Below are 26,670 nucleotides of genomic sequence, written 5' to 3'. Positions count from 1 at the left end.
TGTAAAGTAAAGCCTTCTTTGCATCTTGTGGCAAATAATGTATACAGATCTACCACTATACCAAATGTAAAGTAAAACCTTCTTTGCATCTTGTGGCAAATAATGTATACATATCTACCACTATACCAAATGTAAAGTAAAACCTTCTTTGCATCTTGTGGCAAATAATGTATACATATCTACCACTATACCAAATGTAAAGTAAAGCCTTCTTTGCATCTTGTGGCAAATAATGTATACATATCTACCACTAAACTTCAAAAGGTTGACAATGCTGCTAGGTTCTGATCTCATACACTGGGTGTGTTAAGAAATGAGTGGAGAATATTGCTGTGACTTTTCTCAGTATTAAGTCTTCTTTTAATTATTCAATCATATTTGAAAATTCCAGATCTAAGGAATCTAAAGTGTATTTAGCAGCTACGTAAAGAGTCAGTTATTTCTGAGATACAAGTAAAATCTTATATGAAAGAGTAAGTGAAGTCGATACATAATTTGTAGTGAAAATGAAAATCTTTATTTGGTATATTCATATGGTCAAAGCAAAAAGCATACAATTCGGAATATAAAAGCACACAATAAAAAAGTCCGACAGGATCTAGGTTACATCAGCAAAGTGATACTCAGCTATTTTTCAAACAACTAGGGATGCTGGTGATTTTTTAATTGTATTCTTTACAACAATAAGTGCTATCCCAAGCAAAAGGTAAATTCTTTCTTATACAATAAATGATCAGAGACAAATGTTTATCCACCACTTCTCCACCCTGTCCTGGCTGCTTATATCATGTGGGGGTGGGGGTATATAAATCTCATACCAATGAGAAGGCTGAACCAATACATCATCCAGACCTTTACCCTCTGACTTAAAAGGATAACAATACTTTATGGCTTAGCTTCATTTTAATATAGGAACAATATATTGCAATTTTTTTTGTTATAAATATTGATATCACCATCAAACTAACAAGATTTTTCCAATCTTGGTAGGTAACATTTAGGACCAGTTACAATATAGTGCATGGGCAGATCCCGGAATTATAATTTGGGTAACAAATAAGAGAGTTGATAAAAATTTCTAAAATTGCAATAATGCTGGCAGTCAGATCAACTCCAGGACCATGGCAATTTGTTCATATATCTATCTATTCAAAAGTAGCTATGATTTTCAAGATGGCAACCATATTGGATGTCTGAATGGCACTGTTTTTCATATAGGTGATCCCATTTCTGACTCGAAGCATCCAGCACAGTCTCTATGATACGGCACATGGGGAGGGAGATGTTGCATTATTATCTGGTTTTCCTGTAACCACTCGTATGGGTAATAAGACTGTCTTAATAGATGAATGGGATCCTTTCTCAGGACTTCTGGAGGAGAGAGGTGGCTTGCCTCGTTTTTGTCAGACAAAGCTGAGAGTGACTTGGTAGATTGCTCTCCTGTCATGTTGGCAATGCCTTGAAATCAAGGACATCCATTGGGGGGGGGGGGAGGGGGAGAGAGATTCATTACAAAGTTCATGGCGTGTTTGTATGAGTGTTTGCAGTTCCAATCCCCTTTGTCAGATAGGCCAGCAAAACCCAACTCCATAAGGAATGGACAGTGATATAGGAAGTACAGACCACATGGATGCTCAATGGGCAAGGTCCGGGTGATTTTAGTCTGCAACCAGTCAGGCAATGAAGACAGACAAGTATGCCTCTAATCAACCAGATTCAGACTGTTTCTCTTCCCTATCAATGGGTAAGCACTGTTGGCTTATATCAGTCACCTGTACCAAGTCTTCCCTATCAATGGGTAAGCACAGTTGGCTTATATCAGTCACCTGCACCAAGTCTTCCCTATCAATGGGTAAGCACAGTTGGCTTATATCAGTCACCTGCACCAAGTCTTCCCTATCAATGGGTAAGCATAGTTGGCTTATATCAGTCACTTGCACAAGTCTGCCTTGATAGGGTGCTACTCCTCAGTGCCGGGAAGGTGCGACTGTCAGGCATTTTCCATCCCTTGGGAAGTGCCAATGATCTATCCTTCAACTGCACTGATGGCATCAGGGATTCCTGGTATTTTGGTGATCTCCAAACCATGGAGATCATTCATTGTTGATTTCCCTAACTATGGATCAAGACCTCTCCTGGAAATGGATGAAGTAGGACCTTTCTGCCTCGCTCTCTCTGAAACCATGGCATCATATGCAAGCACAGCCAACACGTGGTGTGTATCCTACAGGACTCATTTGTACCTACTCACACTCACTCACATCCTGCAATATATTAAGCTCTAAAGGAAGGAAAAGTTACCAAAACACAAGAAAACCAGGAATCAAAGAAGGGTTAGCACAACACAACTGATCACCAGTTAATAAAAAGGGGTTAACACTAAACAGAAGAACCACCTGCCCTGGAAGGTGCAAAAAAATTGTTCAAAATTAGCAAACAGAACACGAAAAAACCCACTCAATCAAAATAAAAATGTACAAGGTTTGTTAAAAAAAGACATTTGAAAATGACAATAATGGTGAATTTCCATGAGAGATCTAGGTGCATGAAGTCCATTAACAATGAGGAAGGTATTAGATTAAGATCATGTTTTTATTTAGTCTGAGCCTGAAATTTTTAGCCTGAAGCCTTGACTGAAGAATTGGCATACTGGAAAAGTTAAGGAATGCAATAGTAAACAGATAATGTATCACAGCCATTAAACTTCAATTTGTCATACAGGCGATGAAAACTTTTAAAAAGAAATGTGATCCAAGAAAAATATTCATCAAAACAAAGTTCCTAGAGATGAGTGAATACAAAAATCAATTTCATAGGTATAATGGTCTAAAAGGTAAGTGTCTCTATACCACAGTGGTCTAAAAGGTAAGTGTCTCTATACCACAGTGGTCTAAAAGGTAAGTGTCTCTGTACCACAGTGGTCTAAAAGGTAAGTGTCTCTATACCACAGTGGTCTAAAAGGTAAGTGTCTCTATACCACAGTGGTCTAAAAGGTAAGTGTCTCTATACCACTTCTACGACTGGACGATTTCTTTCCACTTTTTCGATCATGTGATACTAACTGTTCTATTCCACTGACCTCAGTATTGTACTTCCCGAAGTTTTCTGGCTCTGTAATGAAAAAAAATGAAAAAGACCATTCAAATACATTTACTGGTTCATAAAAGCTGAAGTGTATAACTAGGTCTTGTATTCAACATATTCCATTTATGAATAATAACATTCACATGTGGCGAACAAATTAATTTGTGGGGAAATGAAGTGAGGCAAGCCCGATCTTTTTAAGCAGATCTGAAAAGAAAAAGCATTCGTTAGATAAAAATAAGACAGGTGATCAGCTGATGCACTGGAATACTTTGTAGGGCGAAGATGGGCTAAAGACATGCAGGGCGAAGATGGACTGAAGACATGCAGGGCGAAGATGGACTGGAATACTTTGTAGGGCGAAGATGCACTGGAATACTTTGTAGGGCAAAGATGGACTGGAATACTTTGTAGGGCAAAGATGGACTGAAGACATGTAGGGCGAAGATGGGCTGAAGACATGCAGGGTGAAGATGGACTGAAGACACGCAGGGCGAAGATGGGCTGAAGACATGCAAGGCGAAGATGGGCTGAAGACATGCAGGGCAAAGATGGACTGAATACATGCAGGGCGAAGATGGGCTGAAGACATGCAGGGCGAAGATGGGCTGAAGACATGCAGGGTGAAGATGGGCTGAAGACATGCAGGGCAAAGATGGGCTGAAGACATGCAGGGCAAAGATGGGCTGAAGACATGCAGGGCAAAGATGGGCTGAAGACATGCAGGGCAAAGATGGGCTGAAGACATGCAGGGCGCAGGGCAAAGATGGGCTGAAGACATGCAGGGCAAAGATGGGCTGAAGACATGCAGGGCAAAGATGGGCTGAAGACATGCAGGGCAAAGATGGGCTGAAGACATGCAGGGCGAAGATGGGCTGAAGACATGCAGGGCAAAGATGGGCTGAAGACATGCAGGGCAAAGATGGGCTGAAGACATGCAGGGCAAAGATGGGCTGAAGACATGTAGGGCGAAGATGGACTGAAGACATGCAGGGTGAAGATGGGCTGAAGACATGCAGGGTGAAGATGGGCTGAAGACATGCAGGGCAAAGATGGGCTGAAGACATGCAGGGCAAAGATGGGCTGAAGACATGTAGGGCGAAGATGGACTGAAGACATGCAGGGCAAAGATGGGCGGAAGACAATCTGACAGTGTGGTGCTGGCTTCTTACATTTACAATGGTGAAAAAAAAAATTCTTGTATTCCAGCTTTTGACTGAAATTGGATGACACACAGATGTTGCTGATCGACATCAAATTTGTACACATGAAGAATGGCCAGGTTTGTCAGTTTATGGGATATATTAGATGGCTCATAATGTGAAGAAACATTGTTGGGTTCCATTAAAACCAGATAATAACAATGTTTAAGACCAATATTGTTGAAGACGTATTTATGTCACGTACATGTGTTGTTGTTGTTGTTGTATAGTTTAACGCCATTTTTCAGCACAAGATAGGCTACGCATGGTTGTCAGTATTAATGGTGGAGGAAGAACCTGGGAAAACCCCGGAAAGAACCACCAATCCACGAGAAGCTACCAGCAAGCTTTCTCACATATCCACATTTGCCAAGCCCAAGACTCGAACTCATGCAGACAGAGGTGAGGTGGCAGTGATCTGTGACGGAGAGCACTTTAGACCACTCGGCCACTTGGGGCCCCTATGACCAATATCATTCAAGATACAGTATTATTCAGATGTTTTGGCATACAACTTTTTCTGCGCGTAATGATGGCACTAGGGCTTTAAATTCTGGTAAGCATTTTGTTTTCAATTACAATGGTAAACTGATATGCCTTTTGTTTTCAATTACAATGGTAAACTGGTAAGCATTTTGTTTTCAATTACAATGGTAAACTGGTAAGCATTTTGTTTTCAGTTACAATGGTAAACTGGTAAGTATTTTGTTTTCAATTACAATGGTAAACTGGTAAGCGTTTTGTTTTCAATTACAATGGTAAACTGGTAGGCATTTTGTTTTCAATTACAATGGTAAACTGGTAAGCATTTTGTTTTTAATTACAATCGTAAACTGGTAACCATTTTTAACCATTTTGTTTCCAATTACAATGGTAAACTGGTAACCATTTTGTTTCCAATTACAATGGTAAACTGGTAAGCATTTTGTTTTCAATTACAATGGTAAACTGGTAAGCATTTTGTTTTCAATTACAATGGTAAACTGGTAACCATTTTTAACCATTTTGTTTCCAATTACAATGGTAAACTGGTAAGCATTTGTTTTCAATTACAATGGTAAACTGATATGCCTTTTGTTTTCAATTACAATGGTAAACTGGTAAGCATTTTGTTTTCAATTACAATGGTAAACTGGTAAGCGTTTTGTTTTCAATTACAATGGTAAACTGGTAAGCGTTTTGTTTTCAATTACAATGGTAAACTGGTAAGCATTTTGTTTTCAATTACAATGGTAAACTGGTAAGCATTTTGTTTTCAATTACAATGGTAAACTGGTAACCATTTTTAACCATTTTGTTTCCAATTACAATGGTAAACAGGTAACTATTTTGTTTCCAATTACAATGGTAAACAGGTAACCATTTTGTTTCCAATTACAATGGTAAACAGGTGACCATTTTGTTTTCAATTACAATGGTAAACAGGTAACTTTAATTACAATGGTAAACTGGTAAGCATTTTGTTTTTAATTACAATGGTAAACTGGTAAGCATTTTGTTTTTAATTACAATGGTAAACTGGTTCTATGCCCAGCTCATTATATGGAGCCTTTAGATCATCTATACTCACTTGTAAGTCAAGTCCAACTGCAAACAGAGACACTGATCTGCCATTACATAATGTCCTGGCAGATCTGGGTCCATGCAGTTTCTCTGGAGTAATCAAACCACAATGACCCTGATCTACCAGAGCACAATATGATGGCACACCAGTGTCTCTGTTGTTTGCAGTTGGACTCTACTTGTAAGCAAGTATACATATCTATATTACACTTAGGCCATACATTACAATTCATTTTGTAATCAATATTCACATGATATGTCAGGATGACACTTGATGTCTGCTTAAAACAATTCTTTTCTGAATGCAAATATCTAATGCAATATTTAAATTACATCAACAGCTAAAGCACTGAAACCTTGCAAATAAGAAGAAGAACCAAAGTAATGAAGATTCCAATCATCATGCAGTATTTAACCAGGTCAATGAACAAAGAACAATGAAGTGTAAGAAAAGAGATAAAGTGGATAAATAAGTGTTAAAACAGCTAACTGTGCAGTTTTTATAGCACATTTGAAATTACTCTTCACATATCCATACATTTCAGTTAACTCGCAGCACACTTCATATTCATGTAATCTTCAAATATACATCTATCATGCAATATATTAACCAGGCCTATAAATAAAGAATACATGTACAATCATTTTTTGTTCTTAATATCTATCGACCTTGCAAACCTGTTATGAGATGACCACTTTTTATTGGCAGAAGGGGGTGATCTCTCAAGACAAGTTTTACTGTATATAAGCCATCCATTTTGGAGGAATAGAGATAATAGTTTTAAGATGGCCACTCTGTAAGCCATATTCCATACAGATCTATACCATTTCAATTTAGGACCAAAACGATTTTACATAAGTATTTTAATGAAATCTTCTTCCTATACAATAACAATTCATTCAAGATGGCCTCTGTGGCAGACATATTAGAACCATTTAAATTCCAGACCAACCAGACATGATAACAGATCTTCTGGTGCATCATTATGACATCCCATTCAGGAAAAATCGGATGTTGATCAAAGAACCAATGTGGCAGCCTTATTGCATGTGAGTGGCACCATTTTTATTCAGGACCCACTAGACATAATTTGTCTTTTAGAAAAAATTCCATGTTGATTTGACCATCCATCCAGAAGGAATAACAAAATAACAAGATGGCTGCCATTGTGGTCATACTGGATATCAGATTGGCACCAACTTTACATTGTAAGGAGTCTTAATGAAAACTTAATATCATGGTTACCATGCTTTTCTAAAGATAAATTTCTAGGTTCACATTCGATCATTACTGAATGGAATTAAAGAACATTTTAGATTATAAAACATGCATTTTCTAAATCTAAAGATGTTTTTCTTTCAAGACTCTCCAAAAACACTGAAGTAAAAAAAGATGATCATGTACAAAACTCGGTGATGGATTACCAAATAGGCAGAGTAGGCACCACCCTATGGGCCCAACAATGTTTGTTTAATAATATTTAGTAATTTTTGTTTAATAACATTAATAATTGTTAATACTTGTTTTGTGTAATAAAATTGGTTTATTAAAATACATGTTGGTACAATTAAAAATGTATTAGGAGATAATTTGTGAGGGGGGGCCCAGAAGATTTTGGCTGTATAAGGGCCTCCACAGGGTTCAATCCGGCACTGACGAAACCACAAAATGTATCACATGAAACAAGTTTGATTATATTCCTAGAAATTGGCATGTAAAGTCATTTCAATGTACAGAATAAAAATTCTAACTCTATTTTGCTGACCTGCATTATGTTGCTAAGTGGAAACAACATAATGAACATACATTAGTTTTGTTTCCTTTCAAACCTTTAATTCTAAAGAATTCTTTAGTAATATATATGCATCTCATAGAAAGTAACATCTCCTATTACAGCATTTAAAAAAAACAATAAACGCAAATAATTAGAATCTTGTCTTGTAATGAAGAGTTTAACCCTGAATTTAACTGTGTCAATAAAATCCCAAACAAGATTTTTCAAACAACCTAATCTCCTTAAGATGATCTGGTTAAAAATCCATCATTTAAAAACATTTTCAAAAGGATCGATTTAAATTTTGACAAAAGATCTTCAAAATTATATACTGTTGTATAAACAAGGACTGAAGTTTCTGTAAAATCATCGTGTTTTCTTGTAATTTGTTAAACCAGTCGCCAAACCTGTACTGATACAGGGGCTCGTATAGCTTTTTAATATATAATACAAGGGATGACAATTTCTCATTTCAGCTATGAGATTCAACAATTTGGACTAAAGATTTGGCTTAAGACAAATAGCAGTCTGTTTTCTAATCTGAGTTTCCTCTGAATATTCCCACCCCATTTTTCATATTTAGACATTTAGGTTGGGGTGTGGGGTAATTCAGGAGGATTTTCATGGTGACCATTGTAGCGGCCATACTGGATGACTGAGTGGCACGAATGTCCCTTAGGACCAACTAGACCATATGTTTCATGGCAATCATTGAAGTAATTTAGGTGAAACAGTGACAACTAATTCGTGCTAAGAGATGGATGAAGGATCAACCCATGACCAGCATTGCATTAACACGGTCTAAACTTTTATGCACATCGTTTCCTGCATAATAATTTAGCTGGACATTCATATAGAAATTGCTCTTACTTTGGTCAAATGCATGACTACCAACTTCTCTGTTCTGGAAGATGTTTCTGGATCCATCAGGAGTGAATGGGCTGACAGACTGGGAACTGGATCCATCAGGAGTGAATGGGCTGACAGACTGGGAACGGCTGTTCCTCCTCGGTCCAGTTGGTCGAGTAAAAAACTCCGGCTTTATGTACTCTTCCCACACTGATCTGGGCTGAGTGGTTGCTGGGTAACCCTTGAAAGAAAGAAAAAATACACATCTGGGTAATTTAGGACATGCTCAAAGCACAGAAAAGTTGGACAGACAAACATAATGAAAACAAAGTTTAATAAAATGCAGACACGATTTGGACCAATGACTGGATATCTTTGAAAATTAATTTGTCTGTTACAGTGATTATATTTGTGTAACAAAAATATATCTAAAAGGAAACAATCAACCCTAATAAAGTATTGTCAGGAAGAAACTGACAGAATTGCATGCATGTCCATGCATTATGTTGAATGAAAATGTACATTGGTTTCGTACAGTGCTACCTGATGATTGCTGTTGTTTTTACCTGTAGTCACATTAAAATACTATTGGGTTAACCTCTTGCAGTGACAAAACTGATAACCTGAAGTTCCTGTCTGTGGATTTGACCACAACCAGAGTAATATGGGCACATTCTTGCTGTATTTTCGGGAAACATACAGCTGTAGAGGTCTGTGAAATTGTATTCTTTTATGCTATCCATTTTTTGATATAATTGTTATTTACATATTGAATATTTTGGCATTTATTCTAAAAATTGTAAGAAAATCGTACCATATCTCCATGATACTGGAAAGAATGTAGTCCGTTTAAAGTTTGTCTTCTTTGATGACTGTACAGACAAGTTGAATTCAGTTAGACTAAATGCATTAAATGATGAGTAATGTTCAAAAGACAGAACATATAAATTTGATTATTGTAATGACAGTCTTTTAAAGTCATTCTAGTGAAATACTTTAATGCATACCGAAGTTAATTCATAAGCATGCAAGCATAATGTGTATCATTATATTCGTATTTGTAATTTTAGCAGTTTCATGGAATTCAATGGGGTTTCATGTAACCTGGACGCTACAGTCTATGCTGACTCAGAACTGCATGACAAGAAGGTTCTCATGGCATAACCTTTGGCAGACTGGGAGGAGTGAACCATGTGTAGTTAACCCTTGACCATTCAACGAAAGATGTGAAACTGGAAATATATCTTGATCATTGACTAGATGCCATAAGATACACCTGTTCCATTTTTTATAAACATACCTCCACATTACTGTAGGAGTGAAATCAGTTGTACATGTATCTTGTCAACAAACCATACATTGTTCATAAGTGATTGATCAATATACCAATCATACTTGGTATATACTGATCCTTGTTGGTGACAGATCAATGTCTCAATTATCCGTACATTAATTTTGTTTGATTACTTGTTGAAGTTGTATGCTCTGATTGGTTCCATTCAAGAATGATATCATTTTCTTATATCCATTCTTGAACTTTAAGTATGGTGTCAGATTTATTCAGTGTTTAATTAATCTAAATCAAATCCCTTCATCTTCTTTCAAAGGAATATTTGTCAATCGTTCAGTATTTGAAACTGGAAACCAGTTCATGTTAATATATAAGCATCATTCTTCTGTTGGTGGTTGCATTAATATTCAATCTTTTTGTGCCAGGTTTCTGCAAGTGAGATTTGAGGCATACATTTAAAGTACCATAAATCACAATTTAATAACTACATTGTAAACACTATAAGTTGCAAACAGTTTTTATAAAAAATTCATTATATTCATTAAAACTAACATCAAGAAAATATATTAGTTTTAATTTATTTTAAAATAATGAAAACTTCTACATGTGTCCACATAAATGAATCAACCATTAGCTTATTGTTTAAAATCCGAAATTGTTTTCCCCACTTGTGTGTGTTTTGGATTTTTAATGTACCTTTAACAATTTTTCAGTCATATCGCTACAATGTCTGCAGTGTGATAGTTTCTAGTGATGTCTAGTACTGGGGCATTATGTCCCACCCAGTCCCATTATCTTATCACCAGGCCACCAGTCCTAACACTAACCTCTTAATGCTGAGCACCTAGCATGACAGCTGTTTAAAAGTCTTTGGTATGACTAGGCCTGGGTTCAACAATGCCACCAGAGAGGTCTTTTTTTACCCATTAATAATTACAAGGATAAAGGTCCAAAAATCTCTAAAGTTAAAAAAATTGATGATGTTTTTGAAAAATTAACCAGGTAACTAAGGGCTATTCCATGTAAACATGCATGATACCCAGGGAAGGCACTTTAAAAAAAAATACATGCCAGGATACTCAGATTGCCCAAAAAGTTCATATGAAAACAATACAAACTTCTAAACTGCATCATTCTACATTAAAATAGTCTTCCCTGGGTGCCATGTATATTGTACTGTAACAGCCCTAACACATGCATGCCAAAATGGCTGCAAAATGTCATTTCTCTATCAGAAGTGGTTTTGCTCATGTCTGTCACTACAAATTTCAGTCCATAATGTTCACAAATGTGTGAAAAAAAATATCTGCAATTGCTTTAAAAGCTGATCAGGTCGTCTACATATACATACAAAGATGCCTGACAAATTTCATTTGTACCGTATATATTCACTTATAAGTCGAGTCCAAATGAAAACAGCCTAGACCCAGATCTGACTCAGCATAAAGTGCCAACAGATATTGGTCTATGCAGTTTGTTAGATCAGAGTCTGTCTACATTTGTAAGCAAGCATCTACATTACCTAGTCTGCTCATTATTATTATTATTCAGGAGAGATGGATTGGTGTATGAGTGATCAAGTATAAATCATGATGCCTCCAATCTAGGCTATGGAAACACAAAGAATTCTCAACACTTGCATGTGTTTTCTGATTTGTCCCTCAGTACTAACCAAGCTCTTCAATTTTATTCCCGAATCTACACATTTTAATAATTTTAACACGTAAAATATTTTTTTACAGCAGAAATACTGCAGGATAATGAAAGTAAAATAAATAAAATTACTTACTCTGGGAAGAGGAATAAAAGCAACTGTTGGTGGTGGATGATTCTTGTCTAAATCCTTGATCTCTGTAAAATCTGAAAAACCAAATGTCCAATTTTTTTTTCTTCTCTAAATTTGAAACTGTCATGAATTAAGAATAAAAAATATGTTGTTATGAGTATTGCTCTAATCCCTTGTTTGGATTGTGGTCAGACATGCTGGGCCCACAACTGAAGCATTGACCCTAACCACAGGGTAAAATGGTTCAGCTAGTGTGTCACGCAAGGATTTACTTCAATAATAATTTATCCAAAAGTATGAACAAATTCCATTAAGAGTTTTGGAAATAAAAGCAAATGAAAGACCGAACCCTTAACATAAAATTTCTTTGACTGTGACCAATGACCCCAAGGTTATTGGTGTGAATGAGAATTAGCTACTTAATGTGGCAGAATTAGCTGTCTTGGAGTGTTATAAAAATAAAGCCCTAGTATGATGAAAATCCATCAAAGGGATTTTGGAAAAACAACACAATGAAGCAACTTCAACCAAAATTGTAACATACATTTTATGTTTGTTACCTTCACCACAAGGCCAGAGAGACCAGCAAGTTGTTTGGAGTTGTTTCAATTGTAACAAAAACTGAAGATAAATATTGTATGCACTTGATCACTTTTCTGTAAGAAATCAATTATAATTTGTTGATACTCATCTGATTGGTCTCAACATGTATCTCCATCTCAGAGCAGAGAAGCAAAAGTTTGGGATTGCCATGTTGTAAAGCACATTCTTTAATCTTCTTTAAATGTTCTATGACTGCAGAATGTAAAAAAACCTGAGGCAGAGTTACACCAACAGATAACTCATTGCAACTATCACTGTAGAACACCGACAGAAAAGCCACACTTTGCAAAACACCTTTTGATGGTGTATGCAGAGAGAGCATCCATAAAATGGCATCGACAACAGTGACTTAGATATTTCAGTTGCTGTAGAGCACTCGTCAATTTTGGAAAGGATGCATCACAGCAGTTTTTTCTGAAATTGTTTTCAGTCTGAATTATCCCTGCATTACAGGCCTGTAGTTTAGATGCTGTATTTGGGGGTAGAAAGTAGTTTTACGTTGCTAAACTGAACATATGGGTGTGCAATACGATAACTAAAATGTTCCATTTTTCCTTTCCATTTTATTGTTTGACAGCTGCAAGCCAGTTACAAAAGACGTCTGATGTCATCCAAGTCTTTCTGTTGGATTCATAGGCAACACACAAAGATCCTAAATTAAATGACCTAAAACATCTTGGGTTACGTGATTTGCCTATAACTAATGGGTCCAGTTTTTCTCCGGTTGCACTAGATACTAACAATAGTGACAACCTCTCCTTTGCTTTTTTTCCCTCCTTCTGCACTAGGCACCTGTCAGGCAGTCCTCTGTAAAAAGGTCCTGTTTCATCAGCATTAAAAATATCATAGGTGATGGATGGTAGTCTATTTTTCCAGTCATCAACTGTCTGTAAATTCACATCAGCTGATTCTTTACCGAGCACACTAGCTGTGAAGTTGTACCAATTTTTGAAGATCTCCAGCCATCAATTATGTGCAGCAAAGTCATAATTCAATTCTGCTGAGACAATAACTGCCTTTTCTTGAATCAGTTTTCCACTTACTGGTATGTTTTTACTCCTGGCAACACAAAACCACTCCCATACTCACTTGTTTAGATCCCCATACACTATCCGTCATGTATTAACATACTTCCTCTGTGCTTGTGCACCTTTCTGCCATTTCTAAAGGACTCCTTGTCTCTGATAACACTTTGTATTTGTGTTTTGCCAATTTTTAAGCTGGATGCTTTCTTGCAAGAGGTCTCCTCTTTTTCACTTTCTTCAATTACGTTGATTCTTTCTCTTTTTCTTTGGAGGTTTTGCCGTTGTTATTAAAGTGTTGATGTAGTAATGCCTAAATGTATTTCAGTTTTGATCAGGTTTTTAATTACATTCTGATACAATCTTTACTATTTATGCGGTCATTGTTTCAAAGGATTAAATAATGGTTAGTGGTGTTTATCTTGCGATAAGGTTTATTCAACTGCAGTGTTATATAATGTGCGCTTTGTTTGCATACTACATGTATCCTAAGCTGTCATTAAGTCAAGGTCAGTGGTGTTGATCTGTTTTTGCAATGCAGTCGTTCATAGAAGTGTTAAAATGCATATTCTGTAAAAATATCGTGGTCGCTAGTAACGTTCTGCAGGAGGTTTATATAATAAAATCAATCTACGCATTACAGTTGTGGTTGCTCATAACAAGTTTTAATATCCATCGTTGACCTACGACATCATAGCTGATATATTACATCCATAATTACAACACTGTATGAAAAATGTACATTTATTTTTGCTACTAGCTAGAATGCAAACACAAAACATACTGAAAACTTACTTATATTCAACACACACTTTAATTAGTCTACATGGTGAACTCCACAAATTCTACAATGAACTCAGTCCAAGTTTTGTATTGCATCACTCATATTCTTTACAAATTAAAGCAGTGTTGATTTATCCTTTTTCATTCATACATATTTTGAAGTTTAAAAAGATTCCTCTGCTCAAAGAATTTTCATCCACAAGTCAAACCGAAAAAGCCTGTTTTGCTTAATATCTGGTGCTATTTGCTATAAAAGAACAGACTGGTCCACAAACTAACTTGTTCATCAATACAGTATAATGAATCTGTGAGACAAAGATTCAAATTAAAGAAACCAGTTTATTTTATTGAAAATGGGCTATGTAAATGCTTTAAATAGAAAACACTTTATGTAACTTCAGTAAAATGCTTTTTACAACTTGTCTTCGTTATTTTAATCGTGCCAACTATAAATAACAATTTTATTTTTACCTTTTAGGGTTGGGTACAGAGTCTTCGTACATTAATATTTTAAAACGTATTGCATTATGATTTGCAATATACTGGACAAAAGAGGTCCACGTAACTTTTAAATCTCTCTACACAAACATTAACTCCAATTTCACAGCTAAAATGGGATTGTGGGGAGTCAAATTCATTGTTCCACCAGTAAATTTCACATTACATTTGCAACAAATGGCATGACCGTTTATTTTTCTTTGTTGAAGAATTTATGCCACCAATTTTATTTCTATACCATTTATAGAACTAGATCGACACTGTCAGTGAACTAAAGTACTGCAATTTTATAATATAAAGAAAAAACAAAACACATACAACAATTCAGAAGGAAACCAACCTGGCATGGCTTCCCGACTCTCTCTTTTTATATGGTCATTACTGACAGGACTAGTGGTGTTCATCTTTGGCCTGTTTCTACTTGTTCTCTCAACAAAGCTTCTGAAAAAATGATTAAAATTTCACATTATCTTCAACTTGTAGAAATGAATTAAACCCATAATTTGGAATGTTGCCATATATGTGTGTGTATACTATTGTTATATCAAATTGCGATCCGCCCATGGCACAATAATATGGATTCTGTATGCTGTTGATTCTAGGCCTATAGATCAATGAAGTTCCACTCATTAATCATTAGTGACGTATGAAAATAATGATAAAATGTATAAATAATCCCAGTTTTCAAAATGAATTTAACATGGTACACAATTTTATCGCAATCCTTTCTGCTTTCCATTCCACCATCCCCTCCCATGCATAAGGGACAAAATATGCAGAAATTTGGAGTGAGAGAGAAAAATAATTTGGACTGGATGAAAACCTTAAAACTGAACCTACACCAAGTAACCTACAAGAATATAGTTCATTTTAATGGTATGTTTACACTTTCCTTGGGATTTATCTACAGTGTTTATATAACCAATCATCATCATCATCATCAGTCCCATAGTCTGGTAGACTGTTGGGGCACCGCACAAGACCAAACAACCAGCTTCTCCATTCCTCTCAATTTTCCAACTTTCTCAGTGAGTCGCCCAATGTCAAGCCTGTCCACTCTCAAATGTTATCTTCCCACCTCTTTCTTTGCCTGCCTCTTTGCCTAGAGGCAGACAATAACCAATCATACAAAGTTGCAATAGCCTGTCAACACCATACCGTATAATTATTACGAGGAACACATACTGTGATGTATTTAATGCTATGTTGTTGTTTCTTAAACCTATTATAATGTTTATTATTAATTAAATATGAAAATATCCAATGGCCTCCCTCCCTCTCTGTACCATTTGTAGCTATATACAGGCAAAAATCCATGAAAAGATGAGCGTATAGTTTTTCGCTTGTCATATGACGGTGTCTCTGGTCTCATGAATGATAACAGAAGTTGAGTCAAACTGACCAAAGGAAAAGGAAAAGAAAGTTGTTGTTGTGTATGCTGTGATTTGGATTTTTAATGTAGCTTTAACAATTTTTCAGTCATATTGCTACAATGTCTGCAATGTGGCAGTTTATAGTGATGTCTAGCACTGGGGCATCATGCTGCATACATGTAGAATGATGTCCCACCCAGGACGTAACGACCTATATTTCATGGATCTATGATCTGTGTTTACCTCTGGGTCGAGTTCAGTTTCTTTATGCTAGGGATTGTGTGTGTGTGTGTGATTATATTTTTTACGTAGCTTTAACAATTTTTCAGTCATATTAATACAATGTCTGCAGTGTGACAGTTTATAGTGATGTCTAGCACTGGGGCATCATGCCACAGACATGTAGCATGATGTCCCACCCAGTCACATTATCCTGACACCAAGCTGACCAGACCTAACACTAACCTCTTAATGCTGAATGCCAAGCGAGGAAGCTGTTAGTACCATTTTTGTAAGTCTTTGGTATGAATTGGCTTGGGATCAAACCCATGACCTCCAGCATCCGAGGCGGATGCTCTAACCACTAGGTCACTGGAGCAGGAAAAGAGAGAGAAATAATTAGCAATGCAAAGCACAATAATGACTTAGATCAACTGTAAAAACATTAAAATATTTTAATTACCTCTTGTTGGTTTGTCATTCTATTCTGCACTATATTCCATGCACAGATACATTAATGGCTCAGTTTTTCTACCAGACTATGGGACTGATGATGATCAATGGTTATATAATCAGTCTGCAATATAGCTGATGTCAACAATGCCTTAGAAAAATGGTATCGTATATTCAGTGCAGCCTTAGACAAGCATGTCCCAATTAAAACAAAAAGGGTTTAACACCAAATTACACCCAAGTGGATTACCCCTAAGATCAATGAGGCTAGGCACCTAAGAGATAATTTCCACAAGAAAAAATACATGAAAAGCTTTAGAAAGTGGAGGAATAAAACTAAGCACCTGATAGATAAGGCAAAACAGAACTACTATGAACAGGCTATTAATGATACCAAGACATTGTGGAAGCATCTAAAAGAGCTGAACCCACCCAGGAACAGTTGTCTTCCCCCTAGACTTAAGCAAAATGATAATATAGCAACATCTATACAAGACATTGTGGAAATGTTCAACAATTTCTTCATTAGCTTCTCCAGTAACAGTATTCAGAACCTTGAATTCCTGAAGATAATTATTTTTCAATAGCTGATGTTAGTGAAGCTAATGTTTTTGATATGCTAATTAAGGTGAATATTAATAAATCCTCTGGATTGGATGGGATTGGTCCACGAATTCTTAAAATTGCTGCACCAGTAAAAACAAAGTCAGTAATGCATATCATTAACTTAAGTATAACGAGTGGAAATTTTCTAGAAGCACTGAAATGTGCAAAGATTACACCTATCTTTAACAAAGGAGAAAAGAAGGATCCAGGGAATTACAGACCAATATCAATTCTACCTGTATTGTCAAAATTATTTGAAAAGCATGTAGCCATTCAGGTCTATACATTTTTTGAAACATACAATCTATTTCATAAAGCGCAATCAGAATTTTACCGCTCATGCCAAACAGAACTTACCAAATTAGTTGATCTTTGGCTGAAAGAAATGGATAATGGGCATATGACTGGGATTGTTTTCCTTAACTTCAAGAAAGCCTTTGATCTTGTTGATCATGAAATTCTGCTGCAAAAGTTGAACTATTACAGGTTCGACAATCCTTCTTTAAACTGGTTTAGATCATACCTAAACCAAAGGTCTCAACAAGTAAGCATTGGCAATATTAGCTCTCAAACTCACACAATTCATTCAGGAGTCCCTCAAGGCTCAGTTTTAGGCCCTCTCCTCTTCCTTATCTATATCAATAATCTACCATTAAATAATGAATCCACAAATACAGATTTGTTTGCAGATGATGCAACCTTGTATACATCTAGTTCTGATACTGAAGTTATCCAAATGAGATTAAATTCAGACCTTATTAGAGTCCAAAGCTGGGCACAACAAAATAGGATGGTAATTAATGAAGGTAAAACAAAATGTATGATTTTGGGGACATCACAAAAGCTACACAAATCAGGGAACCCAAAACTATCTCTTGCAATAAATAATCATCCATTAGAAAATGTCAAACATGAAAGGCTTGTAGGTGTGTCCGTACATAATAATTTATTATGGAATGACCATATTGATATGCTTTGTAAAACAGTGTCATCCAAAATTGCCCTTCTCAGCAGAATCAAGAAATATTTACCTATGGAAACTCACAATCTATACTACAAGTCATATATTCTTCCAACAATGGATTATTGTTCAAATGTATGGGGAAACTGTGCTAAATCTGAGCTTGACAGGATTTACAAACTTCAGAAACGAGCAGCAGTTGTAATTTTAGATGCATCTATTGATCATCTCTCAAAACCATTACATGTATTTACAGATCTCAAATGGTTCACAGGATAGATTTTCATAAGGCAGTTCTTTCATATAATTGTCTACAGGAACTGCACCAGAGTATCTTCAGGACTTATTCAAGCTTTTTTCAATACAATACCAGTTGAGATCAATATCACATGAAAACCTTCTACCACCAAAACCAAGAACAGAACAATTTAAAAAGAGCTTCCAATACTCAGTACAGTTCTGTGGAACAAATTTCCACTACATGTAAAATCTGCTGAAAATATTAGAGTATTTAAGAATAGATATCATGAGTATGTATGTACTTCTAATAGATAATGGAATTTAGTATTTTAATACTAAACATGTTAAAATAAAGAGTAAATATTGCTATCTTCATATAATGTGCACTGTTATACTCTCCTTAGAGGGCCTCAAGGGAGAATAGTCCTTGACTAATGAGTCACCCTCTATATATAAAGCATTATTATTATTATTATTATTCACTGTGTTCAAGAAGCTAACAAAGTGTCTGTAAGTGTCTTATATTGATTTAATCAATGTGAATGAAAATTTAAACTCTAAAAAGAAAACAATAAACTTATCGATTTGCAAAGGTGATTGTGAATAGCCACAAAAGGCATAGAACTACATTTTGAAGTGTAAACACTCGGTCAATACACAGTTGCCTGTAGTCAGTCTTAACTCTGTTCAAAGGGTAAATATATGTATTTGCATGTGACATAAATAAAATATATGTATAGTATTTACACTGTTTACACTGTATCTATAAGGCTAGTTTCCTTTTAATGAATCATTTCTACATCTTGATACAGCATACATACTATATATATATATGAGCAGAAGCTGCTATCCCTGGATCCAACAAAAGACTGAAGAATGTTTAATAGCATTAACAGAGTAGTAGACTTGACTGAGAATTTCTGGTTTGATATACACTATGCAGGAATTCTCCTGTAGGATCGAGGGATAGCACTTTCCATGCTGTTTTATTTTTCTCTATAATAACCCTATATTTACCTTGGTTTCTGTCATAGAAATCTGTGTACTTTGATGAGAATTACTGGGTTAATATGCAGGTATCTGCTACATAAGAATGCCCCTTTCAGCAACTATGTAGCATCATTTTTTGGTGATGTGTGCATGGTCTAAATGATGTAGCGGTTGGTGCTTGTAAGCAAGGCATATGTCATACTAAAAATTATGCAAAACATTTAGGCTATGTACTGCATGTCACTTAGCCAAACATGCTTATTCAACTTTGTAATATGTAATGTTTCAAATGTGTTTCACATCACAAATGCATTATGTATGGAAATTTTGTGTTGTGTGTGGAAACTTATATACATCTTATTACATGTGATTTTCTGTACATGATCTAAACATTTACTGTCAATATTCACAATTTGAGTCCAAATACAAACAACATGGTCCCTAATCTACCATTACATAATGTGCTGGCACATCATGGTCTGTTTTGTTCATTCTACTCATAACTCCTAAAAAGCTGCACAAACCCTAATCTACCAGTGCATTATGTGATAGCAGATCTGGGTCTGTGCAGTGAGAATATTCTGTATCTGAATTAGCGGCATCTTTGAAAGTGTGGGCTCACATAAAACATCAACATTTAAAAATATATGATCTCTCCAAGTTTACTAAAGTAGTTCTCTATATTGGATGAAACAATGGCAGCCAAAATTCACACTAGATTTATGGAATAGGAAAAGGGCACTGAGGCCATCTCAGTTCCACAGGAACACTCTATTCAGTGGGAGAACCAATCTATCAAGGACTGTCACATACACCGGGCATTCCATGTCAAAACATATTCGATCCCCTTGCTGATAGCTGTTCTGAATATAGAAATTTACCAGCTACTTGTACATATTCAAATGTAGCTGATAGTTCAGATTTATACAATGATTATAAAAGTAAAAATGCAACTGCAGAAAAACTAATATTTCATCTAGTAATGACAGTGGTAACAATGATGATTGTCAACATAGTTTTAATACTTTTAATGTCTCCTTGAGTGCCTCTAATAGAATTGATGTTAATCTCATGAATTTAGGAGTTTAAAATAAGGGTTTGCACATGTCATTTAAATATTCAGGGTTTTCATGGAGAGATTGATCAAGTGATGTTACTGCTAACCTCTCCAAATAATAATATCCATTTATTTGGACTCTCGGAAACAATGCTGACAGAAGATCAGGGTGAAAATGTCTTGTATATCAATTTCTTGTATATCAATGTCTATGACAAACCTTATTGAAGGGATAGAAAAGCAGGTGGAAGTGGGCACCTTGTGTATGTGGTACTATTGCTAAAAGATGGGAAGACCTAGAAATGCAGGACAGAATCTCAATTTATTAATGACTTTTTGTTCAAATTGCTGAAAAACTTAAAGAACCCAGAACTGATTATCAGAAATTCATTCATTTTGTTTGCTAAAAAAACTGACAAATAAAATCAAAGTTTGAAATTCCTGAAATGAGTCCTGAATTTGCATTGAAATATGTTTTTAAAAAATGGATGATTGTAAAGCTACAGGACTTGATATGCTTGGAGAAAGGTTACTGATGGTAGCAGCACCTGCAATAGTATAGCTTTCATTTGAAATTGTTAGGTCCAATAAGTTTACATGGAAAACTGCCATGGTTACACCACTACATAATGCAGGAGCAAAAGATGATGTAAATATCTACAGATCCATCTCTATCCTTCCTTGTCTCTCCAAATTACTGGAACAAATATGTACACGATTCTTTTCTCAACTATTTGAACACTCATGATCTTATTCATGATAATCATTCTGGCTTTCAATATAATTATTCGTGTGAAACTGCACTTATATCTTTGATTGATAAATGGCTGAAAGCATTAGACACAGGAGAAATGAAAACTCTATAAACTGGTTTACTTCTTACTTAACTGACACAGTACAAAAAGTATCTTTAAATGGTCAACTTTCTAAAAGTAAAAATATTAATTGTGGAGTATCACAGGGCTCTATCCTAGGACCTCTCTTGTTCATTCTATTTATCAACAACTTGCCTCTTAATATAGAAACTTCAATTTCTTCCACTGACTTCTATGCAGATGATACTACACTGTTTATGATGGGGAAAACCAAAACTGTACTTGAAAATAATTTACAAGATGCTCTCAACAGACTTAAAGTATGGTGCAAGGAAAACAGTATGATCATCAATAAAGAAAAAAAAACGAAAGCCCTTCTATTTACAACACATTAAAACTGAGCAAGTCTGTATAGCAACAAACTCCAGGTTCTATTTGACAATGTGAGCCTTAATATGATCTCTCATGATAAAATTCTTGGTGTATTCATAGATAACAATCTTACTTGGTCTATTACATTAAACATGTTTCAAAAAAGGTTAATTCTTATCTTTGGCTACTGAGGAAAATCAAAAAATACATTCCTCTTCAGTATAGGGTCATCTTTTATAAAAGTTATATTCAGCCATATCTGGACTATTGTAATATAATTTGGGGTGATACCTCTAATTCAAACATAACAAACCTTTTAAGACTCCAGAAGAGGGCATGACATATAATTCTTGATCAATGTATTGACAGTTTCCAGGATGCAATGAATAAAATAAAGATTTTAACAATACAGGAAATAATATTTCTTAGAAAGGCCAAATTGATGTATAAAGTATCCAGAAAAGCCATTCCTGTATATCTATGCAATATCTTGCAACAAAGAGATGCTGATGGTACTCCAAATTTAAGGTCTGTTAGAAGTAAAATTTACAATAAACCAAGACCAAAAAAGGAATTGTTTTAAAAAAGTTTTCAAACATACTGGTCCACTGGTATGGAACAAAATTCCCAGTGACATAATGTAGGTTTCTACCATTTCCAGGCTTGGTATTTTTATTTTTAAAATCACTTATTTAGTAAAAAGCCTGATTTTTCACATCATTTTTTATATACTGTATATTACTGTACCAAAGAGCTAGAAGGCCTCAAGATAGATTAGTTCTGTAACTAACTGAGCTACCTTCTCTAAATAAAGTCTTTATTATTATTATTATTATTATTACTATCATTAATTTACCTTTATAAAAGCATGTTCTCCTATTATCAAGCAACAAAAAAATGAGCCAAAAATACCAACAAATTACAAAATTCTGTTTACAGATCCTCTGAAAAGTTGTTCTTGACTCCTCCAGCAAAATGCTGCTCACATTTTATCTTGTGACCTCAATGCAAAATGACACCAATCACTGGTGGTACTTCACTCATTCTACAAACCTCTGTTGACATTTCATCTTGCGACATCGATGCAGTATGACACTGAGGGACACCACTATAATCACAGTGAAGACACCTGCTGACACCACAGTAACAATACCACTGGTCGTCTCTATCCAGTGAGGGTTGGGACTGGTGTCTTCAACTTTTTCTAATGCTGACACAGATTTGATTTTATATGGCTCCCACTTTAAATCTAAAATAATTAAAGATAAAAGTATAAATGACGACAATATCTGGAGGAAAATAAAAACAGTTAAAATCACGTGAAATGTACAACATTAAAATACTGATTAACTGATCCCTATTTAAGTTAACAATGCTTAGCTGCATTATTAAATATAATGATCTTAAGTTTGTCTAAATAACAGAGTTAAACATACAACAGTAGTTATGGTTACCAAGAAGTTTGAACACACTTTTGGATGCTCTAATCACTTAGCCCACCCAAAAGGTCTACTTCCAATGAAATGATAATTACAGTTAAAGCCGTAAAGTCGGCCGAAAGGTCTACTTTCAATGAAATGATAATTACAGTTAAAGCCGTAAAGTCGGACCATAGCCATACCAAATTCCACTTACGTCAAGATCAAATTCCACTTACATCAAGACCAAATTCCACTTACATCAAGATCAAATTCCAGTCAAATCAATATCAAATTCCATATACATCAAGATCAAATTCCAGTCAAATCAAGACCAAATTCCGCTTGCATCAAGATCAAATTCCACTTATATCAAGATTAAATTCCACTTTCACCAAGACCAAATTCCACTTTCATCAAGATTAAATTGCACTTACATCAAGACCAAATTCCACTTACATCAAGACCAAATTCCAGTCAAATCAAGATCAAATTCCAGTCAAATCAAGATCAAATTCCACTTACATCAAGACCAAATTTGACTTACATCAAGATCAAATTCCACTTACGTCAAGATCAAATTCCACTTACATCAAGACCAAATTCCACTTACATCAAGATCAAATTCCAGTCAAATCAAGATCAAATTCCACTTACATCAAGATCAAATTCCAGTCAAATCAAGATCAAATTCCACTTACATCAAGATCAAATTCCAGTCAAATCAAGATCAAATTGCACTTACATCAAGATCAAATTCCAGTCAAATCAAGACCAAATTCCACTTACATCAAGATCAAATTCCAGTCAAATCTAGATCAAATTCCACTTACATCAAGATCAAATTCCAGTCAAATCAAGACCAAATTCCACTTACATCAAGATCAAATTCCAGTCAAATCAAGATCAAATTGCACTTACATCAAAACCAAATTCCACTTACATCAAGATCAAATTCCAGTCAAATAAATATCAAATTCCACTTACATCAAGATCAAATTCCAGTCAAATAAATATCAAATTCCACTTACATCAAGATCGAATTCCAGTCAAATCATGATCAAATTCCACTTTAAATCTAGATCAAATTCCACTTACATCAAGATCAAATTCCACTCAAATCAAGATCAAATTCCACTTTAAATCTAGATCAAATTCCACTAAAATGTACACAAATAATTCAGTCATATGATTTAAAAAGAATTTGGGGAATGCTGTATCTCACTTGTAATCATGGACACAAAATATTAAACTCAAACTAAAAAATTTCTCAAAATTTTGATATCTACTTGACTAATGTAAATTCACCTGAGTAATCAAGACAGCCTGCTGACAAGACAAGTATCTCTGTCTCAGGCTTGCTGACAAGACAAGTATCTCTGTCTCATTTATGTGTCATTATGCCTGTGACAGTTGACCATGGTTTGCATTTTTCTCCATACTGTTTTATTTAAATATTTATATAACATTGTTTGATCCTAGGTTTTGGAACTTTTGTGATTGAAGACAAAAATCATAAATGTTTCAAATATTTTAAAGACTGGAATAAAGACAACTACTGACCAGCCAGTTCTGAATCAGTGAGGAGCTGAAGAATTTCTTTTGATGTCAAAAAGCGCTTCTTCAGCACAGATCGCAGTCCAACAGCTGCAATACTGTTGTCTTCCAGAGCATATATGTATACTCTGCAGGCTCTAAAAATAGGAAATGAATCGAGTGTAAAACAAACATGTATCAACCATTAAATGTGATATTCAATTTCAATGATCTATAACAATAAGGCCCAATCAATTAAGTCCTACATCTAAAATCTGATGTAATATATAGCAATAAGGCCCAATCATTTAAGTCCAGTATCTGTAATCTGATGTAATCTATAGCAATAAGGCCCAATCAATTAAGTCCAGTATCTATAATCTGATGTAAGCAGTTCCCCTCATGAACAATGACATTTCAATTATCTTCTATAAAACTTTGAAGTTGAGTTAAGACTTGAACAAATGCAGACAGACGTGAGATGTGTGAGTGATGTATGAAGGCAAATGCCCTGGACAACGCTGCCTTGGACACAGTTTAAACAGCTAATCAATGTGGAATGTGAATGCAAACAGGCAAATGCCCTGGACAATGCTGCCCTGGACACAGCTTAAACAGCTAATCAATGTGGAATGTGAATGCAAACAGGCAAATGCCCAAGACAATGCTGCCCTGGACACAGTTTAAACAGCTAATCAATGTGGAATGTGAATGCAAACAGGCAAATGCCCTGGACAGTGCTGCCCTGGACACAGTTTAAACAGCTAATCAATGTGGAATGTGAATGCAAACAGGCAAATGCCCTGGACAATGCTGCCCTGGACACAGTTTAAACAGCTAATCAATGTGGAATGTGAATGCAAACAGGCAAATGCCCAAGACAATGCTGCCCTGGACACAGCTTAAACAGTTAATGAATGTGGAATGTGAATGCAAACAGGCAAATACCCTGGACAATGCTGTCCACACAGATTAAACAGCTAATCAATGTGGAATGAATGCAATCAACTCAAAATCTTGCATCAAGAAAGCAAATGTAAATGAAAACCATTTGAGGGAGCTGAAAGAATCCAAACCTCTTGCAGTCTACCTCATTCAAAATCCTATTAGTCATGTCCCATTAATCCAAATGTCTTGTAATCTACCTCAAGCAAAACCCAAATAGTCCAGTCCCATTTATCCAAACCTCTTGCAGCCTATTAGTCAAATCCCATTAAGCCCTATTAATCAATTCACATTAATCCAAACTTCTTGCAGTCTACCTCATGCAAAGTTCAATTATTCAAGTGCCATTAATCTAAACCTCTTCTAGCCTACCTCACACAAAACCCAATTCCTCACGTCCCATCAAACTAAACCTATTATATTCTACCTTGATCAAAATCCAATTATTCAAGTCCCATTAATCCAAACCTCTTGCAGTCTACCTCATGCAAAACCCTATTAGTCGAGTTCCATTAATCCAAACCTCTTGCAGTCTACCTCATGCAAAACCCTATTAGTCGAGTTCCATTAATCCAAACCTCTTGCAGTCTACCTCATACAAAACCCTATAACTGGAATCTTATGAACCCAACTATCACTTTAATAAAGTACAATTGATGGAACGTTGAATATCATTCCAAATTAATCCCACAGATGTCACAAGATAATGAGATTTTAACACATTAACCCCTGGAGGTTTTTGTCATTCTTGCCTGAAAATCGAGTAGGAAACACATTTTGAAAGCTATTTTTGAACAGATCCAAAAACACCAAAATCCCCGGTGATCTTTCAATAACATACTGCCTAGTTGTGTTAGAAACATAATTTTTCATTGGCTATTTGACTCGCGCATGAGAAGGGTAAAAGTTGGAGTTCTTTTTTTTTGTTGCCAAACTGAGCCATTATTTTTGTATCGAGACCACTTTTTATTCCAAATGCCCATCATATCCTACTTTTTGCAAAGGCTCATCTGTCTGTCTGCAGTTCATACCAGTTTGTCTTAGATCTGAGACCAAAAAGACTAAAATCCGGACACAAAATCGGATTCTGACCACGGTAGAAAAAAATCAGGTCTAAAAAATGAGTTTTTTTATCTGTATTTTGCAGTGCAACTAGATATTAAAGATTATTTGGTATCATTGTAGAGCTATATCTGTCTACCTTTCTATAATACCACCCACTTCAGTGT

The 26,670-nt window shown here is 35.4% G+C and overlaps 1 protein-coding gene across 2 annotated transcripts in view; it reads right to left on the bottom strand.

The window, feature by feature from the left end:
- Positions 1–491: 491 nt before the first annotated feature.
- The window catches only part of LOC149803938 (protocadherin Fat 4-like), a 46,895-nt gene continuing 20,716 nt past the window's right edge, over positions 492–26,670 (bottom strand). The window contains exons 6-11 of one of the 2 annotated variants that reach the window (XM_089953744.1): positions 24,524–24,654; positions 22,596–22,791; positions 14,797–14,897; positions 11,554–11,624; positions 8,495–8,714; positions 492–3,111 (exon numbers count right to left, since the gene is read on the bottom strand). In XM_089953744.1, coding sequence (XP_089809870.1) covers positions 2,987–3,111; positions 8,495–8,714; positions 11,554–11,624; positions 14,797–14,897; positions 22,596–22,791; positions 24,524–24,654 — 844 coding nt within the window. In that variant the 3' untranslated portion in view covers positions 492–2,986. Of the gene's footprint in view, positions 3,112–8,494; positions 8,715–11,553; positions 11,625–14,796; positions 14,898–16,294; positions 16,421–22,595; positions 22,792–24,523; positions 24,655–26,670 lie in introns of those variants that run through there. The other variant, XM_089953745.1, reaches the window with a different exon arrangement.

This window comes from Sinohyriopsis cumingii, chromosome 3 (genome assembly GCF_028554795.1).
Source record: "Sinohyriopsis cumingii isolate HCF-2022 chromosome 3, ASM2855479v2, whole genome shotgun sequence".
NCBI lineage: Eukaryota > Metazoa > Mollusca > Bivalvia > Unionida > Unionidae > Sinohyriopsis > Sinohyriopsis cumingii.
Note: the sequence above shows the minus strand (reverse complement) of the source record. Positions and strands in the feature narration are given on the sequence as shown.